The sequence below is a fragment of the Dipodomys ordii genome, unplaced genomic scaffold (genome assembly GCF_000151885.1).
Source record: "Dipodomys ordii isolate 6190 unplaced genomic scaffold, Dord_2.0 Scaffold16, whole genome shotgun sequence".
Lineage (NCBI taxonomy): Eukaryota > Metazoa > Chordata > Mammalia > Rodentia > Heteromyidae > Dipodomys > Dipodomys ordii.
The window spans coordinates 10,051,318-10,072,191 of NW_012267232.1; the positions used below are offsets into that span (position 1 = coordinate 10,051,318).

At 37.5% G+C, this 20,874-nt stretch overlaps 2 protein-coding genes across 4 annotated transcripts in view; one reads left to right on the forward strand and one right to left on the reverse strand.

The window, feature by feature from the left end:
- Window positions 1–14,646, forward strand: part of Mis18bp1 (MIS18 binding protein 1) — a 33,101-nt gene extending 18,455 nt beyond the window's left edge. For 2 of the 3 annotated variants that reach the window (XM_013012345.1, XM_013012346.1), the window contains exons 11-17: window positions 1,254–2,073; window positions 5,798–5,970; window positions 7,422–7,582; window positions 9,499–9,644; window positions 12,672–12,759; window positions 14,065–14,116; window positions 14,285–14,646. In XM_013012345.1, coding sequence (XP_012867799.1) covers window positions 1,254–2,073; window positions 5,798–5,970; window positions 7,422–7,582; window positions 9,499–9,644; window positions 12,672–12,759; window positions 14,065–14,116; window positions 14,285–14,385 — 1,541 coding nt within the window. In that variant the 3' untranslated portion in view covers window positions 14,386–14,646. Of the gene's footprint in view, window positions 1–1,253; window positions 2,074–5,797; window positions 5,971–7,384; window positions 7,583–9,498; window positions 9,645–12,671; window positions 12,760–14,064; window positions 14,117–14,284 lie in introns of those variants that run through there. The other variant, XM_013012347.1, reaches the window with a different exon arrangement.
- Window positions 14,647–16,729: 2,083 nt separating this feature from the next.
- Fancm (Fanconi anemia, complementation group M) overlaps window positions 16,730–20,874 on the reverse strand; it is a 63,527-nt gene continuing 59,382 nt past the window's right edge. The window contains exons 21-23 of the mRNA XM_013012230.1: window positions 19,899–20,274; window positions 17,665–17,953; window positions 16,730–16,983 (exon numbers count right to left, since the gene is read on the reverse strand). Of these exons, the coding sequence (XP_012867684.1) occupies window positions 16,845–16,983; window positions 17,665–17,953; window positions 19,899–20,274 (804 nt within the window). The 3' untranslated portion in view covers window positions 16,730–16,844. The remainder of the gene's footprint in view (window positions 16,984–17,664; window positions 17,954–19,898; window positions 20,275–20,874) is intronic.

Genomic DNA, 20,874 nt, shown 5'->3' on the forward strand with positions numbered 1-20,874 from the left:
AGGCTCTATGTGGTAGACCACTAGCCTTGAGCACAAAAGCTCAGGGATAGTGTCTAAGCTTTGAGTTCAAGTCTCATGACTGACTCCCCAAGAACCCTAAAACAAAATTGACTTAACAAGTATTTGTTTAGTGTTTAGTGTACTCATGAAAGCCTACTAACATCTCCAAAACAAAAATACAAACATGTAAAATAAAATTTTCACCATTATTGAACCTTTTCCCAGTCTGGTTAAAAAATAAAAATGTGGGGCTGGGATGGTGGCTCAGTGGTAGAGCACTTGCCTTGCATACCTGAGACCCTGGGTTTGATTCCTCAGCACCACATAAGCAAAAAGAAAAAAGCCAGAAGTGGCGCTGTGGCTCAAATGGTAGAGCGCTAGCCTTGAGCTGAAGAGCTGAGGGACAGAGCCCTGGCTCAGAGTTCAGGCCCCACGGCGGACCCTAAATAAATAAGTAAATAAATAAACAAACAAACGTGTGTAATTATAATACAGCATATGTCAAAGAAATTTTAAAGTTTTCTGGAAATTTGAAGTGTGTTTCTTCAGTTGAGGGAATCAGAACAGTTCGTGGACTTTCCTGAATACAAGCAAAACAGGTGGTGATTTGATTTGGTCCTAAGTGAACAAAATTTAAAAAAGTTAAGAACTGAGCATGTTTTAGAAGTGATCTAATAGACAATAAAATATGGTTCAGATTTGAGGACAATGAAAGATCTGAATGGAAGCGAAGGCAGAAGAGCTCATAGAATACCAGTAGAATAGAATAAGTCATCAACAGAGAGAGAGAGAGAGAGAGAGAGAGAGAGTGTGTGTGTGTGTGTGTGTGTGTGTGTGTGTGTGTGTGTGTGTGTGTGTGTTGGGGCTTGAACTCACGGCCTGGGTGCTATTCCCGAGCTTTTTGGCTCAAAGCTAGCTCTTTACCAGCTCAAGTGCCAGCTTTTTATGGTTAGAGATAAGAGATAAGGACTTTCCTGCCCAGGCTAGCTTTGAATCTCAGATCTCACCTCCTGAATAGACGGGATTCTAAGTGTGAGCCAGCTAGACTCAGCTCCATCAAAAGATTTACATATACAATTATGTAATGTTTAGAACTCAAAGGGCAGTGATATGAAGAGACCTATGCTTTAGGAGGATTTAATATGGTAATAGGATATAATGGAATTTGTGTTGAAAAATAGCATATTTGTGAAAATATGTGTACTTATGTTTTTTTATATCTAATTTGCTGATTTTGTCTTACAAAATTTAAGAGAGAACTGAAGAATCAGTTGTTCCTATGGATATCCTAACTTCAAGAGAACAGGTCACAGATGACGAAAGAATGGGTGTCAGGACAAAAGAAGCTTGTATTTTAGTAACACCGCTGAAAACTAAAAATGCAATAGAAAGAAGATGCATGAAATATAATCTGTCTTCTGACACTATTAAAGCAGTAACAGAGTTTGTAGTACCAAAACATCATGAAAATGATTCATACTTAAATGAAACTGTAAGTCATGTCAGTAAGCCTGTAGGGACAGGGACTTCAGAAAATATATTTGAGTATAGTACAGGTTGTAAAAGTATGAGCAAGGAAGATTGCAATGTGGATCATTTACTCACTGTCAATCAGAAAATGATAATGCCTAGCTCTAAAAATGAAGAAGCAGTCACCATTGATGTTAAGAAAAATACCAAGTTGATATCAAAACTGAAGAAAATTGAAAACCAAGTACCTATGTCATCTTCCAATTATCAGCCCTCATCAGATTTGTCCAGTGAAGAAAGTGAAACAGAAAAGGAAATTAGAAGGAAAGCTGGGATTAAGAAAACTATAGAAGCCAACACCAAAGAAACATCAGTTCACCTAAGAAGAAACACAAGAGACCTCACAAAGGATATCCTACTGATTTCAGAATCTGAAACTGAGGAAAGTGAAACTGAATTTCATATCAAGCGAAAGAAAGCCAGGTCTTCTGCTAAAGGAACACTTTCGAAATCTACTGGTAGAAACAAGCCATCCCTAAACTGTTTACCAGGTTCAATTTATGATAAAGAATGGAATGAGAAGGAGTTGCAGACACTTCATTGGTAAGCACTTACATTTGACTCTAGAGTATTTATGGAGGGGCTACATAATAAAAGACATAAAAACAGAATGACTAATCATTATCAGTATAGTGATATAAATAGTGAGACTTTTGCTGAGACTGGGGTGATTCATTGTGTCTATTGCTGCCAATAAACTGGCCTGATATGAATTGAATTTAGCTATATAGACTTAATGAACAGTTTGAGTAATGTGGTGATATAGAAACCAGATTGTGATTGATGAAGAGTGAATGGGGGTAAAAAGATGAAGGCAGTTTAGGTAGACACTCCCAAGGGAATTGGTTAAAGGTGGGGGTAGTCAAAGACCGTGTGAGATACAGTGATATGTTTTATTACTTACTTGCTTATTGGTAAAGTAGTAGATTCCAGAAGTGATAATCTAATAGAAAAGGAATGATGAGAAAAGAACTCGGAAATATTCTACACTTTTCCAATCCCTAGGTGCCCATCTATCTACATAACATTGGGAATTTTTTTCTTTCTCTTCCCTTCTTTTATTTCTCTTTCATCTCACTCCTACCTTCTCTCTCTTTCTTCTCATGTGTGTGTGTGTGTGTGTGTGTGTGTGTTGAGGGGGAGCGCCTAAGTAGCCTTGAACTTCCAGCCTTGTGTGTGTGTGTGTTGAGGGTGAGCGCCTAAGTAGCCTTGAACTTCCAGCCTTCCATCTTTGCCTCCCCAGTGCTGGAATTACAGGCATGTACTATGACACCTGGCTTCAGATCACCTGGTCCAGGGTTATAGCGTGAACTCAGGACCTTAAATTCTTCCTCAGTTTTTTCTGCTTATATCTAGCACTCTACTGCTTGAGCTACATCTTCATTTCTGGCCTTTTGCTGGATGAGGCAAGAGTCTTAAGGATTTGTCAGTCTGAGCTGTTTTCAACTGTGATTCTCACATTTTATTCTCTTGAGTAGCTAGGACCATAGGCCTGAGTCAGTGATTCCCAGCAAATTGTGTTATGTGTTTGTTTTTGGTGGTGCCTTTTAATTCAGGGCCTTATGCTTGCTCTACCACTTTAGCCACTTTTTTTAGCCTTTTTTGACGGGGTGAGGGTGGCCGGCCATGGGGCTTGAACTCTGGGCCTGGGCGCTGTCCCTCAGCTCTTCAGCTCAAGGTTAGCACTCTACCAATTAAGCCACAGCGCCAGTTCCCTCTTTTTTCATATCTACTTTGTTCTTAAAGTATTTCTGTGGTCCATCTTCTTGACAATATTCCTTTCAGACTTTTGAATCTTTTGCCTGACTTATGGTAATAGCACTGTATTTGTATTTTTATTTTGGGCTGGATAACCTGTTTGATATATCTCTAGATTAAATACATAGCTGTCATTCTAGTACATCTAAAATCCTCACTGCATTTCTTTGTAGTCTTCAAGTTTTCTAAGATTCCACCCTCATAATGAGAGCAGCCTATGTTATGCTTTTATCTTTTCTAGCTATATCTAGTACCATTTCCTTCTAATAAAGCTTTCAATCTTTTCTGAATGTTAGATCATCTAAAGAGATTTAAATATGCCCATACAACAAAGACTTTACTTTCTGTTAAGGTAGAATAAGTACATTCCATTGGTTCTTCTATTGTGCTACTTACATAAAATCTAGGCAGAATACATGGCGAAGGTTTTGGGGTTCCCCACCCCCTTGCTGTTACTGGGGTTTGAGGTCAAGGTCTTCCCTTGCTGTGAGTTCCGTCTCCGGAACCATGTCCCCAGACCTTTTTGCTCTGATTACTTTTCAGTCTCACTTTTTTGCCCAGGGCAAGCCTCAGATCTCAATCCTCCTATTGTCCTATATATCTCAGTTCTGAGAGTGCACCATCAAGACTGGCTTATTGGTTAAGATGGGGTCAAGCTAACATTTTTTGGCCTGGGCCCAAACTGGAATCCTCTTAATTCTGCCTTCTGAATAACTTGGATTACAGGAGTGCCACTACTGTGCTTGACCTAGTGCACATTTTCTTAATTTTGGGAAGTGAGTCTGTAACGTTAAGGTACCATTAAACCATTGGGGAATTCCTATTTTTTTGCTCTTCATCCCCAAGCTAGAATGAAAGCTACGAAAAATCTAGAAAGTGAGTATTGAGGCAAAAAGAAGTCAAGTTGAAGCTGAGGTTGAGGAGTAGGGAAAGAGGGCCCATTAACAATCAGAATAGAGAAAAATCCCAATGCATTTTTCAATCCAGTCTTCTTGTAATTCCACAGGGGCTACAATCAGGATGGATATGCAACCACTACTACATATTTTGTCTAACAGTATTTGAAATAGAGACATGATGTAATTAAGAGAATAGTGTTAGTGCAGGTTGAATACTCCTGTGAAAAATCCAAAATGCTCCCAAATACAAAACTTTACTTTTTGAGTGCTGACAAATTCCACAAGTGGGAAGTCCACACTTCACCTCATGCGATGAGTATACACAGGTACACTCATAATTATTATGTAAAGTTACCTTTTGGAGAAGTTTGTGACTCCTTAGTAGATTGCTTACCTAGCGCATGTGAGACCCTAGGTTCAATCTCCAGCTCCACAAAAAAAAAAAAAAACTCACCAGTTACTCTGATCTAAAATGTATGGGAAATAGATTTGATGGAGACTTTGATCCCATCCCTAAGATACCTCATTGTGTTGTACATACAAAGGTAATAACATGTGAGAAAACAAACACTTTCGCTCAGATTTCAGATTAGAGTTATTGGGACTAATTGGTGAGTTAAATGACGTTTCAACTAGAAATTTCTTGCTGAAATGTCATTCTCACTCCACTATAAAACAATCTTTCTTTGGAAAGGAGATGGAAATATGTTATCCTGGATCCTAAGTATTTAAGTCAATTTTCATGTTCATTTGGGAACTTTCGTATAATTTTAGTTCTTGTTTCCTTACACCAAAAGAGTATCTTTCTAAAACAGTGACTTCTATGATTAATAGTAGATTACAATCAAACATTAAATTGAGGAGGTTTTTTAGATAAAGAATGCTCAGCCTGGGCTGGGAAGGTGGCTCAGTGGTAGAGTGCTTGCCTTGCATGCATGAGGCCCTGGGTTCGATTCCTCAGTACCACATAAGCAAAAAAAAAAAAAAAAAGCCGGAAGTGGCGCTGTGGCTGAAGTGGTAGAGCATTAGCCTTGAGCTGAAGAGCAGAGGGACAGTGCCCAGGCCCAGAGTTTGGGCCCCACGACTGGACCAAAAAAAAAGAATGCTTAGCCTTTATCTTCTTTAGTCATAGATATTTAAAGAATTCACTGTGCTAGTCCCATACATGCACACATCATGTATTGACTACCCTTCTACCCTCCTAAGTCTAAGACTTTGTGATCAATAGTTTATAACCTGGATATATAAGAACTGAGAGTTTATCTTCTGGTATGCTTTAGATTGAGATTTGAAAAACAGTGGATAAAAACTATACAAGAATTCAAAAGATTAAACCTTGTATTTAGAAGGAAAAAAAATGTTGAAATAGGAAAAAAAAAATTCAGGTTTAGTAAAACAACAAAATAGTTGGAAGATACCTATTGGGAACATAAAATTTTATCTTCATATTTTAAGTAGAAAGTTACTGAGTTACTGGGTCTTTTCCAAAAATAGTTGTCTAGAATACTTTTAGCAAAATTCCTTGAGCCCGGTAAGTCTCATTGACTCACTGCTTTCAGGTTTTTCCTTATTTTAATTTCTTGTTTTTAAACTGTTTTATTCTTCCATAGTGCTTTTGCATCTCTTCCAAAACACAAACCTGGTTTCTGGACAGAGGTAGCTATGGCAGTAGGTACTCGAACTGCTAAAGAATGCCAAAGGAAATACATGGAAGATGCCCAAGGCAAAGGATCCAGGAAACAGGTCATTAAGAAAACGCAGGCCAATTCCAAAGACCAACATGGTAACCATTGTACACTGAGTACTCAGTGCACATTTCTGATCTCTCACTAAGAATAATTAATATTTATCCATCAGTCTTTTGTTGGTCATGGGGCTTGAACTCTGGGCCTGGACGCTGTCCTAGAGCTCTTCACCTCAAGGTGAGAGCTCTACCACTTGAGCCACAGCACCACTTCTGGTGATTAATTGGAGATAAGAGTATCATGGACTTTCCTGCCTGAGCTGGCTTTGAACCACGATCCTCAGATCCCAGCCTCCTGAGTAGCTAGTATTACATACATGAGCCACCAGGTGCCCAGTTTATCCATCAATCTTGTTACAAGTATTTTCTGAAAATAGTAGAAATGACTTTAGAGAACATCTGTTTAAAGTCCTAAGCAAAGGTTATGACACAGCTTAATAACCTTGTGTTATGAATTTGTTCTAGGAAATCTGATAAAGTATACAAAAACCTCATGGTCTAATTTTTCTTGAGACCACTTAGTTGGGGCTCCCTATGAGAAAACAAATTTAGTTTTTGTTGACCCAGCATTTATGCCAGAGATAACCCATTAATAAACTTTAGAATACCCAGTATCTCTCCTATAATTACTGATATTTATATTTTAGCACAATCAATAAATCAGGCATTTAGTACTACAGGTGTGAGAAATAGACTTTCTGACCTCACCTTACCTGTATTAATGTAGTTTCTCCATGAGTATCATGTATGCTAATTATGTTGCATAGTTCTTAATGTTGAATCATTTATTATATAAGAATGTTTAAAGTCGTTTTTTTTTTCCCTGCTGTTTCCTTGGCTTGAATACAGAGCTTCATGCTCTCTGTGAGCCATTTCTCCTGGTTAACTGAAGATAGATTTTTGGACTTTTCAAACTAATATCTTCTGATCTTAGCCTCCTGAGTATTAAAGGCATGGAGAATTCTTACTTTATAAAACAGTTATATGTAAATGATCAGATCTGTATTAGAACTGTCTTGAGGCTGGGCGCTCACTAATGGCTTGCACCTTTAATGCTAGCTACCCCTAGACTCTGGAAGCTGCTATCTGAGGATCTCTTTGTTACAAAGTCAGGCCACATGAACTAATCTGAGAGAGATTTTTATTTCCAGTTAACAAGCAAAAAGAGTGGAGGCTGAGCACTGGTAGCTCATGCCTGTAATCCTAATTACTCAGGAAGTTGAGATCTGATGATCTTGGGTCAAAGACAGTCCAGACAGGAAAGTCCATGAGACTCATCTCTAGCCTTGAGGAAAAAGTTCAAGAACAGCTTCCAGCCCCTGAGTTCATGCCCTGTGACTGACCACAAAAAACAAAAATGGTCAGAGTGGAGGTATAGTTCAAGTGATAGAGTCCCAGCCTTCAGCAAAAATGCTAATAAGCAAGAACATGAGGCTTTGATTTCAAATTCTAGAACTGGCACCAAAAAAAAGAATGTCTTGAATCTTAAGGTCAGAGGAGCAATGCTGCTACAAAGCCAAATGTTCAGATAACTGCCAAAGTGGGAACTCTTCAGCGGAAACGACAAATGAGGGATTTTCTGGAACATTTGCCACAAGATAACCATGATGATTTTTTCACTGCAACTCCTTTGCAGAATCGAAGAATACTGGTAAGATTCTCAATGCATGAAACCTTTGATTTCTCTGTAGTGATTTCCATATCTTTTGTTTATCTGATTTTTTTTCTGACAGATTAATTCTATCCAGAAGAGTTCATCCTAAGAAATTCAGAAATCCAAAAATCTTTGTAAAGAAAAATCTTTACAGCAAAAATGTCCAAAATATTTTTCATAAACAATGAAATACAGTATATATTGAGAGCATATTAAAGACTTTCTAGATTGTAAATGTTTAGTGTATTAAGATTGAAGTTTCATACAAATATGGAGATTTTGGAAACTCAAGTATTTAAATTGAAAGAACTAAATTAAACTTATAGTAAGCTAGACTCGAGCTACCAGTTTCTTGATACTGGCATCAAATAATCTTCAATTTATGAAGACTATCTAGTATAGAGTTTGGTAACATGACCTTCTTTCTTCCTTGTGCTTTGACTAATTGGTGGAAGTATTTTAAGATAACCATCTGAGGCAACTTATTTTCCTTTACAGTGCCAACATCCTTCAGAGTTGAACCCTTTATCTTATTGCACCACATTTAATACTCTAAGATGTATGTTTGGGATTAAATGCAATAACAACATTAAAACTTAAGAGATAGAAAGCCAAGCTAGGGATGGCAGCACATAGCTTTAATTCCTACACTGGGAGGCTGAGGCAGGAGGACTACAAGTTCACCAAAATTATGTCTTAAAAGTACAAAAAAAAAAAAAAAGCTGGGCGCTGGTGGCTCACGCCTGTAATCCTAGCTACTCAGGAGGCTGAGATCTGAGGATCGTGGTTCAAAGCCAGCCCAGGCAAGAAAGTCTGTGAGACTCATTACCTCTATTTAACCTCTAGAAAACCAGAAGTGACACTGTGGCTCAAGTGGTAGAGTGCTCACCTTGACCTAAAGAGCTCAGGGACAGCACCCAAGCCCAGAGTTCAAGCCCCACAACTGAAAAAAAAAAAAGAAAAATCTTCCAAAGTAGTGGGATTGGCTTATTTTCTATGACTTATGTCCACTTTCCCTGTTTTGTTTTTTTTTTCTTGAATCTTTAAGACAAGATCGGGCTTGCTGTTAGCACAGGTTTCCTCAAATTCATAGCCCTGAGCCACAGCCTCCTGAGTGTTGAGGTTACAGGCAAAAACCACACCTGGCTATTTTTACCATAAAACAAAGTGCTACTTTTTGCATGTGCTTTGTGTCCAGTAAAACTGCATACATACATACAGAAGGAAGGTGAGGTTTGTGTTCTCACTTCCAGCCCCTCGGCCCAAACATTCCTACCTGGAGCAATGTGATGGGCTCTGGACATCTGGTGGTCCAGGGTGAAACTGAGGGACAGGCAGTCTTATAGAAAGAACCTATTACCTCGTTATTGTTTCATTTTTATTGTGTTAACACCTAAGGTCAAATTGTGTTAAATTTAGGCCTTTACCTATTTATAAAAGCAAACTTACTAGAATACTCTATGCCCATTTATTTGCATGTTGTCTATTGCAACTTTCATATTGCAATGACAAGTTGAGTAACTGGGACAGAGACAGGATTGGCTTTACAGAAAAAAATTTTTTGCTTTTGATCAATAACTCTTCAGAAATAGGTTTGAGAAAAACAAAGGAGGGGGTAACAATGCTCGACAAGAGATGTACTCATTACCTTACTCATAAACTGTAACCCCTCTGTATGGCATCTTTACAATAAAAAAAGAACCTCAAAATAAAAAAAGCTAGGTTTAATTATCTTCATTTTGCACAAGACAAATTTGTTGTTGTTGTTAAGTAAATAAGGTTCTGGAATCTATTACTGTTTTTAATTATCTAATTCCAAAAACAGAAGGAAAACAATTTAGCCCACCAAAAAACATTGTGCTAGTGAGAAAATTTATTTTTATGGGTGCCTGATAAAAGAATTTGTTTTATAGTTGCCAAGCTTTCAGTACAGTGAAGATGATGAGTCTCTCCCAAGTATGGACAAAAATCCAACAACTCCATCATCAACTATCTTTCCACTGGCAAAAACTCCTCAGTGTCAACATGTCAGTCCTGGCATGCTGACCTCTATAAAAAGGTAACCATGCAAGTGCTTTTCACTTTCTATATCAACATATTGAGGAACTTTTTAACATTTTGTGAATTGGTCAATAGAGGTGCAGTAAAGGGGAAAAATGAACCATTAGTTTTTGTTTTTGTTTTTTTTGGGGTCCAGTCGTAGGGCCTGAACTCTGAGCCTGGGTGCTGTCCCTCAGCTCAAAGCTCAAGGCTAGCACTCTACCACTTAAGCCACAGCGCCACTTCGGCTTTTTTCTTTTTGCTTATGTGGTGCTAAGGAATCAAACCCAGGGCCTCAGGCATGCAAGGAAAGCGCTCTACCATTGAGCCACCTTCCCAGTCCGAACCATTATCTTAAAGTTAGGATGGAAAGGTTTGGCATGTTAGATGCTGGTATTCAATAGATGGACCTGGAAGAGAAACTGACATATTAGGATAAATTCAAAATGGATTGGATTGGTTTTACATGTAAAAATTCAAAGCATGAACCAAATCAACTTTGGAGAAATCTTGGATTAAAGTGTTTCTAACAGATGCTAAACCCACAAACCACCAAAGAGGTGGTAATTTTGTAAGTTTTACATGGTTACCAAAAATGATTGAAAGACAAATAATCTGAGAAAATAATGTAATGCAATTTATCACAGGTAAAAGGTTAACTTCTCTGGTAAATTTACCTCTTCTGCAAACTAAGAAGAAAACAAGTCTTTTTCATGGATCATCAATATTAATGTTATAAACACATACCCTTTGACCCAGAAACCTGCTTCTAGAATTATGAATGTGTAACCAATTCATCAATACAGTGACAAAGCTCAAATGTCCATCTAAAGATTATAATTAAATCCTATACCAATAAAAATTGATGCAGTTGGGCACCGGTGGCACACGCCTGTAATCCTAGCTACTCAGGAGGCTGAGATCTGAGGATCACGGTTCAAAGCCAGCCAGGCAGGAAACTCCATGAGACTTTTATCTCCAATAAACCACTAGAAAACTGGAAGGTGCTGTAGCTCAAGCGGTAGAGCGCTTGCCTTGAAGCGTGCAGGGACAGAACTCAAACCCAGAGTTCAAGCTCCACTACTGGCCAAAAAAAAATTGATGAGATTTATCACCACTATATGTAAAATATCCAAGGTGGATAAAAAAAAAGTGCTAGTGTGTTGAATAATGTCCTACCTATTCTTTGTGTAAATAAAGGCTGTATAGTGAGATATGAAGATAAATTTGGTTTTTTTGAGACAGGGTCTTGCAACATACCTCAGGCTGGACTGGAACTTGCTCTGTAGTCCAGGTTGGCCTTAAATTCTTAATTCTCCTGCCTCAGTTTCCCAATTGCTGGGATTACAGGTATGAGACACCAGGCCTGGCTGTGTATGTTTGGATGTGCACATACATAGGCTTTATTACACACTTCTGAAAAGATAGGTAAATTGAAAAACTGATGATCCTTAAGTAGAAGAACTAAGATACCAAATGGTGAATGATTGGGAGACTTGCATTGTGAACTTTGTGGATATAGGCACTATGAAAAACAAATGAAGGGAAAATATTATGAGAGTGGCTAACAGTCAATATCAGAAAAAAGACAAAGCAGAAGAATAAGGCCTGAAAATAAGCTATTCTGCTTGGTAATTCAGAAAGGTATGTGCTGATCTTAAAAGAGCAGTTTCTGTAGTGTGAGAAGCAGACGCCAAAAGATGACAGGAAAAAAACTAATATTTCCAAGAAGCTTAGTAAAAGTTTAATTTGTACTTATTGGAGAAGAAAAATTGCCTTGCAATCCATCAATTATTCAGGTAAAAGTGTACACAGTACACTTTTGGGCAAAGTTGATGGTAAAAACCTTGGTCAAATCATTAAAGGCTTTGAAGTAGAATTTTTGTTTGTTCTCAGTAAAAAGTTTATAGATAAGTATGTAGGACCAAAGATATCATTAACAATAGGACTAGAAATATGAAAATAGTCTCAGAGTCCAAAAGTAAGGTAAACATTACCTATCAGAAAAATAACGTAAGAATCCTATTGTTGGATATCATGAATCCCTATAATCCCAGCAGTAGGCAGAGATGGAATCTTAATGTATTAACAAGTCTTTTTTTTTTTTTTTTGTCCATCGTGGGGCTTGAACTCTGGGCTTAGGTGCAGTCCTTGTGCTCTTCAGCTCAAGGCAAGAGCTCTACTGCTTGAGCCACAGCGCCACTTCTGGTTTTCTAGTGGTTTATTGGAGATAAGAGTCTCAGGGACTTTCCTGCCCAGGCTGGCTTTGAACCATGATCCTCAGATCTCAGCCTCCTGAGTAACTAGGATTACAGGCGTGAGCCACCAGCACCCGGCCACAAGAGTCTTTTATGAGGTGCTTATTCCTAAACAGCTGGCTAGGCCGGTGAATTTCTTAGAAACTTGGTAACAACTGGCTAGTTTACTCATTTGATAGCAGTATCTGTGATTCAGATAAATATCTGCATACAATCACAGATTACACTTTTCTGTGTCAGTAAGGAAAAAAGGTGAGATAATCAGAAAGCAACGCAAAATTTCTTAAAATATTCTTATTTCCTTTACAGTGTTAAAATGAAAATAAAATAAAAAGGTTGATTGAGCCAGGTGCTGTTGGTCATGCCTGTAATTCTAGCTGGATCAAGCAATATGAAGGGAGCTTAGCCAGTAAAGTTCAAGAGACTCCACTCTAATTTACTTGATAAAGATTTAAATAAAGCAGATTTAGATTTTATCAATTGCTATTCAACTTACAGATAAAAGTATTAGATAGCCGGGATCATGCCTATAATCCTAGCTTCTCAGAAGACTGAATCCTGGAGTATAGAGCTTTGAAGCCAGCCCAAGCATACAAGTCTGAGCAAGTTTTATCTCCAATTCACCAGCAAAATGGAATAAGCTTAGCTCAGCTGGTACAGCACCAGCCATGAGCAAGCAAGCTAAGCTAGAACAAGTTATGCCCCAAGGTCAAGCTTATGTACTGGTGAAAAGGAAAAGAAATATGTCTGACAGTTAATATTGACGACATTGTTTTCTATTCAAACAGGGATGATTGTGATAGGTATGTTTTTCATATGCAAAAAACTAATAGAAGTCATGGTGGCATTGTCTGGGGCAAGGTTAGGAGAAAAACAGTAAGTATTTTTATTCTTATGTAAATAACACTATTTTTATAGAACAAATATGAGAAGTTATGGTAGTAACCAAAAGTCTCTGCTCTGAAGGTACTTAAAACCTAATGTATGTAAATTCTTGTAAGGATTGATTTACAGGTGGCTGATGAGAATGAGTCAAATGTACATTTGTAAAGTTAGTGTGGAAGAATCTTTGAGAAGGATAATGGGGATGAGTTGAGGGAGAGAATACGCTTGTCCCCTGAAAATACTTTCTCAATCTAAATATGGCCCTCTCTTTTTCTCCTACATTCATGTAACATTTACCTTGCAAACTGGTGAGGGTATAATTTCTTAGGTAATCTCTAAAATTTAGGATTGTATAATGTCTTAGGGTTCATTTGTATATGAGAAGTGTCTCTGGGGACTCAGTTCTTCAAAAGATACTGTGATTCCATGATAGAACCAACCAAGCATCTCAGTAATCCTTAAGATTCTCTTTTTGTAATCTCTCATTCTTTAATGAGAATGAAATTTTGGTTTCCTACAGAGGAATTGGAGTTAATATACTAAGCTAGTTTATTAAGGTAAATAGGAATTAATATAGTAACAAGAGTCCAAAGATTAGGTTTCTAGTTTCTGCTTTGCAACCCAGTAAGCTGGGTTACTTTATCAGGCACTCTGACACAATAAATTTGACATTCTGTAAATCTAATAGCTCCAGGTGATGTTCCTGCTGCTAATTCTGCTATAGAGCACAGCAACATTAATATAGTCAATTTTTCTCCACAAAATGAGGAGAGGTTGATAAGGATGATAAGAGTCTTTTCTTGGGTCATCTTCATTCTGGGCTTTTGTTTTCCTTAGTGTAGATTATAATTTAAGCAATCTACCAAACTGTATTCATGATTTAGCCAGTTTTCTTAGCGTAATGTTTTGTAGACAGTGTGCATCTCACAGGGATTAAATTTACTTATAGGACCTTGGACATGTTTGTATCTGTAGTTATTTTGATTATAAAATGTGCTTATATTTTTAATTAGCTCAGCTTATTGATGACCTAAGTGCTTAGTACATTTTGGCAACTTAGCTTATTGTATTTTTTATAGTAATGTTTTTTATAGTAATGTTTGCCAGTAATGGAAGACAACACTGAGTAAGTCCCAGGCTTTTCCCTGGATAAGCTTAGAAAAGAATTAGGCATTTTATAGAACTATGAAGTGATTAGATGATGTTATACTTTTATTTTTGGAATACCTGGGAGATAAAGCATACTTAACTTTGGGAGGTACTACTTTCGCTGTTAATATATGAACTCTTTTGTAGGTTGAAACTGATTTCCCAACTGTACTACCAAGAGAAACCACCTTTAACAAAGGTAATATATTTCTTTTGTAGCTTAATTCTTTTACAGGTAACCAATTTGTTTAGATGATATTAAAATTAACTAGCTTTCACTTAACCAGACCAACTTACCATTTAGTTCCTTGCAGTTTAATTAAAATTACTTGGGAATTAATCATTTCTATTCAACTTCTCTTTACAGATTTAGGAGAAAACTCAGGTATTGGAAAACTATTCATTAATGGTATGGAATCTTCAGATGAAGAAGAGAAAGATTACTATTTCTCAAACTGTGATTCGTAGTAAAAAAAAAGAGAAAATAGGATTTCCAGGATTTTTACCATGAAGTTGATAGTGTATTTGTAACTTCATTTAGAGCATTAGGTTTTCTTTGTAACATAGCTTCATGTGAAAATATGGGCTGTCTGCACATTTTCATGTTTGAATTCAAAGTAAAATATAGAATATTCCTCAGTGCTCAGCTTACTAGAAATGGAAGGAACACTTTTGCTTGTATAGATACTTGTAAATTTTTTGTAATATTAAAATAGTTCTCTCTTATGAGCTTCTAAGTCTGTTTACTTTAACAAAATCACTTCCCAAGTACATTTTAAATGTTTTCAAGAATATGTACTACCCTTAAGTGGGGGAAGGAGGGTAGAGGGATGGAAGAGGTTGGGTTAGGAGCTAATGAAAACTTTTAGCATTTGCTGCTACCTGATACTACAAACCACATTGACTTAATGCTTAAATTATATACTGTTCAAACTATTTAACTTGTTCCTCCCTTGTCTTTCTTAAACCTTTTGATTGATTTATCTACAAAACCTATGTAAATTTAATTTATTGCTTTTTCATTATCTTATTAGGTGGAACCAGGAAATATATTGTATGGCATTCTACAACCTAACATACACTGCAGCAATAATTTAAAGATTAGACCAGATTAGAGAAACATTCACTTAATCACGCTAAGGAGTCAATTTTCTGTCATGTGGACATTATCCTTTCAGTGGCAGCTGTTTTATGAATAAGGTTTTTTGTTTTTTTAGCTTTTTCTGTTTTAAAACTTGACAAATCATTTCTCTTCTCCTTACAGTAGACTTCACTTATTCTTTCCTTAGTTATTTTTCAAATAAAGCTATTTAGCTTTTATAGTATTTGTTTCTGGATTGTTTGATTTATTAAGACATACATTTTGTTATTGATCCTATTAAAGTATACTCAGAAAACACTGTACCTTTAGTACAGAAACACTTTTTCAGTAAGAAACACTTTGTTTCTTATGAATTTAGTAATAGCAGTTGTTTAACTACAGGATTTATAGCAGTGAGATTTGAACAGAATAGTTCAATTGGACTAAGATCCTCCTTTAGCCACCAAGCATTTTGATAGTTATAGGATAGGTACAAAAGGAAAGGTTATGTTACAGTGACCCTTAAAAATACTACTGTAAAAAAAATACTACTGTAGGGCTGGGAAGGTGGCTCAGTGGTAGAGTGCTTGCCTCGCATGTAAGAGACCCTGTGCTCAATTCCTCAGAACCACATAAACAGATAATGCTGGCAGTGGTGCTGTGGCTCAAGTGGTAGAGCACTAGCCTTGAGCTGAAGAGCTGAGGGACAGCACCCAGGCCCAGAGTTCAGGCCCCCCCAACTGACAAAAAATTATATATTGTATAACTTGAGTTGCTAATCTTTGGTATAATATTGTACTGCCTGAGGTTAGTGTTTTAGTTTAAAAGTTTTAGAAGTTTAGAAAGTCGCATAGCAATTTTGAAATCCCATGGATTTGACCCAAACTATCGCTTCCTATGTCCTATCAGAACAACTTCAGTGTCCTTCCTGTTCCTGTATGCCACCAACCAGTACAGGGCACTGTGAAGTTGTAGAGGGACTGTATTTTAACAGCACCATTCTTAGAGCACCATCAGAAAGTCATCACCCTCTCTTCTATACCCTCCTCCCCCCGCCAGTAAAGATGAAGACTAAGTGACGAACATTAAGCAGGTGGCAGCACACACTGGAGCCATTAAGAAATTCTCTCCGCTTTCTCAAAAAACAGCATCATGTTCACTGTAAAGGAGAAATGCTGTTAAAATAAAAATATCCACTCGCTACAGCCAAACAGATACTGAGACTGAGTGAATTTCTTTCTGATTTTGATAGAATTTTTGGATAGCAGGTAAGAGATCAGTTGCATTTAGAAGAGTGTATAATCTCAGAGGAGAATAGAAATACAATATAACTTTTCTGTGTTCACCTTCATTAGTACAGTGGAAAAAGAACTGTATGTAGTCCCACCCAGAGCTCTGGGTCTAAATTTGAATAAATCACTTTTGTCACAAGAAGGAAAAGGGAAATTTACATTAGATGGGTTCTGAGTTATTGCCAGGTCTAAGGTGAAGCTGTGACTGATTCACTGCCCAACAGTGTATCAGGAGAAAGGACAGAGGACCAGGAAAGGGTGGCAGCAGTCAGGGACACTATTATGCCTCACCATTTTTTACTTTACCTTCAATAGTACTCTTAACTGAACCTTGATTTACTCAATTAAAAGATTAGTTAAGTAATCTAGGCAAAATGATTCAACATCAGATGTTTCCTTTAGAGTAATTTATATAAATAAAAATATACAGTATTAACATTTTACATGATAAACTCTTATTTACATATTTTAGTCCAATACAAACCACAAGTGATGACTGTAGTGCGTTTAGTATTATGAAAAATTCTCTGATAATCACATCTTGAGTGGTCTGATCACAGGTCAGATTTCAGTCTATCTTGGTTAAGATCTTTTGGTAACATTTGTATATCAAATTCATAGTGAATATATCTATAGATCTCCTCGGCTTTTTGATGAGTTACTTGTGCATACGTGGAGAGTTCTTTGGGTGAGCTGAAAAGTAAATTAGACAAAGAAAAGCACACTTTTTATGAAACTGAATATTCTTACCCTACCTAACGAATACCACTTAATAGCCTTTAAGAAAATCCTATCTTCCCAAGCATTGTAAATGGAGTTGGTTTGTCTTTAGTATTAATTTCAGTAAGGTCCAAATGCTTTCCTTTAAGATCTTATGCAATAACAATGATTTCAACCTCTGCAATGGATTAAATATTCCCTCCAATCTTTTTTTTTTTTTTTTTGGGTCCGGTCGCGGGGCCTGAACTGTGGGCCTGGGCGCTGTCCCTCAGCTCTTCAGCTCAAGGCTAGCGCTCTACCACTTGAGCCACAGCGCCACTTCCGGCTTTTTTCTTTTTGCTTATGTAGTACTGAGGAATCGAACCCAGGGCCTCAGGCTTGCAAGGCAAGCACTCTACCACTGAGCCACCTTCCCAGCCCTCCCTCCAATCTTGTAATGCCAATAAATGTGATGGTGTTACACAGTTCTAGAGCAGTTCAAGGCCTTGCCCTTACTAGGCAGGTATTTTACCACTTGAACTGTATCTCCAGCCCCATGCAACAAATCTTTAGTTAATAACAGCCATTATACCTCAATTTTAAAAAAAACTTTATGAAAGGCATATAAGGATCATTTTAAGATATAATAATCATTTTAAGATAAAATAGACATACCTGTTGGCCATCTTTTTCACAGATGAAAATTGGTGGCACATATTTAATGCAGTTATGTAACTTATGTTGGGAATACTTAAATAAAACTGAAGTGCATCACATGCTTTAGTATTCACTGCTGGAACATGAATGCCAACGTTCTTTCTGTGTTCCACTGAAGAAAGTTCCTTTAGCAAATGTGCAGTTTCTTCTTGGCCACAACTGAAAAGAATTCGGATTCCTGCACCAACTAAAGCCGTTAGCAGACTGTCATAGCTCTTTGTTCTTCTAAACAGCCTTGATGTGTCTCCTAAGCATTTTATAATTAGGGAAGTGAAAAATTTAAAACATGAAGTAGTAATTCAAACACTCTAGACTATCAGAACTCTAGTTTCTATAGTACCTCAGTTAACTAGTGCCACATTGTATGAATAAGAAACCTTACAGCTAGATTTTGTTTTTGTTTTTGTTGGTCATGGAGCTTGAACTCTGGGCTTAGGCACTATTCATATACTCTTCAGCTCAAGGCAAGTGCTCTACCGCTTGAGCCACAGCACCACTTCTGGTTTTCTGGTGGTTAATTGGAGAGAAGAGTCTCATGGAGTTTCCTGCCTGCACTGGCTTTGAACCATGATCCTCAGATAGCCTCCTCATTGGCTCAGGGTGAGCCACTGGCGCCCAGCTCCTTACAGCTAGTTTTAAAGTGACTATCAAACGTGAGAAAATAAGGAGAACTCCCTTTTAGGGGTCTTGAACTGAGACCAACACAGAGTAAACATGGACAGTTTATATTTAAAGCTTGAGGTTTCGTTTCTGAAGAGCAAGAATATGTTAATTCACTTAATTTTTCATGCTAGCACTGATGAAAAGCTCATTTTAAGTACTGGTTTAAATGATCTTATGTAATCCAAAGACTAAGTGAATGTCATCATCTCATTAGTTCACTTACCTAACTTCCCTGTGTATGTTCTTTTCCATATTCCACTTACATCTCTTTTCTGGCAATCCTTAATACAACTACTCCACAAAAATATTTTTCACAACTTCTACCCTATTACTCTCTGTTCTAAACAATGTCCTTTTGCTCTCACTCCTCAAATCAAATCACAAGAATAAGAAACCATGTATACCTGTACCTAGCCCTTGGCTGAGACAGGAGGAAAGGGAGTGCCAAATTTGAGATACCAAAACACAAAAAAGGAGAACAAGAATTTTTTGGAAGCATAGCAAAGTACATATGGAAAATGCTAATGCTGAAACAAAAGCATGTTGAAGAATAGTATCTTTCATCCAATTTTATATGAACTCATTTCATATGCAAATAAAGGAAGAGTCTGGGAGGGAAAAAAACAAAGAAAACAAACCGACCAGGTTTCTGATGCAGGGACCTGAAAATGCAGGGGCTTACCACAGTTCTTTGGATCACCAATGACAGCATGTAAACTTGCAGAACTTTGAAAGTAATGTTTCATATAAACTGAACTGTTTCTCTTATAATTCCTTAATTTTTCCATAGTGCCTTTTGCTTATGAGGCAAGTACCTAAATACTTTATACTCTGGTCACCCAGGAGTGACTTGTCAAAGTCACAAATCTACAGCAATAGCTATAAAGACACCAGAAATCCATTCATCATCTTGTTCCATATTTCATGGTATTTTCATTATTTTTAGGGGCTCTTCAAGCAATTATATAGTTACCAGAGAAAATTTGGGACTGCAATACCAATTCTGCATTGGTATACATCCTCGGCATTTATATGTGTGTTTTATTGTGTTCTGTGTTAACTGTGTGTTCTATGTTAACCTTAACTTGTTCAAACTGCAGTTTCCAAACTTAAGTCTGCTTCTTCTCTACTCTAGAAGCATTACATAACTGCAATAAGCAATACTGTGACCGAATACAAAGAAATTGGTCAATCAAGAGTAATTCTTAACTCTGCCTACCAAAGCATGACTCCTAAACATCTCTCTCAGTCCTATGTGTTTTCCCCCTTGCTACTTTATTTAGGGGTCCGTCCTTTCTAGGTTTCCAAGAAAAGCCTTGCCATGGGTTACTTGCCTTCAGTTCCTCACATTCCAATTTTCAGAAGCCTCATTAGGTTACCATGACTGATGAAATGCATAATGATTTTAACATGTAAAATGACCATCATGAGTGAAATTTTTATATTTTCCGAGTTTTCCATTTCCTGACAGAATGAACTAAACAATACTTTCTTTACAGTCTTAAAAAAAGACATTGGAAAATACACACCTGCTTTTTCTCTGTCTTTTTCTACAATCACACATATTCTTTCAAACATGCTGTGCAAGTGCTGGATCTGCTTGACGAGCTTGTTCTTATTAGCAGTATTTAACATCTCAGATTGTGACATCCTCTCTACCACCATGCGGCTACTCACAATGTAATCACAGCCATTCAGAGGACAAACCTCTACTTGTAACCCATGAATTGCTCTTAAGGAAGAAATTACTTCTAAACCAGAAGTGATTTCACGACTATTTACAAGAATACAGGTCCTTTTTCCTTCCACTGGAGGTCTAAGGGAAGGAAGTGTGTCAGCCACAGGTGGTCTTGAGTTAAAGGAGAATTCCTGGGAAGTGCAAGGGTCCTCCAGAGCACTTTCAACCTGAAAGAACGGAAAACACTGTTCACAATCTGCATAAGTATGTATTAAGGCCATAAGCTCTACCCAGCTGATGTCATCTTCCTCCCTGATAATTTGGTTTTTCCTCTTTAACATGTGACTGCAGGCACAGAACCATGCCACACTCTTATGGCTCCAAAAATACTGTAAAGCTATATTTAGCCACAAAAACCAAGAGCTGAAAGATGCAATAAGAGCCTTAAAATGATCAGAAAACAAGTTTTCAAAAGGAAAAATTGTTGCTGGAAAAAAAAATGAATGGTTAAAATAACAATCTTCAAGCAGATTGATTTCCCCTGGAAGAATAAGGCTATGAAGCCAAGACATTATTAAAAAGTAACAGGGCTGGGAAGGTGGCTCAGTGGTAGAGCACTTGCTTTGCATGCTTGAGGCCCTGGGTTTGATTCCTCAGCACCACATAAGCAGAAAAAAAAGCCAGAAGGGGCTGGGAAGGGGGCTCAGTGGTAAGAGCGCTTGCCTTGCATGCCTGAGGCCCTGGGTTCGATTCCCAGCACCACATAAGCAAAAAGAAAAAAGTGGCGCTCTGGCTCAAGTGGTAGAGCACTAGCCTTGAGCTGAAGA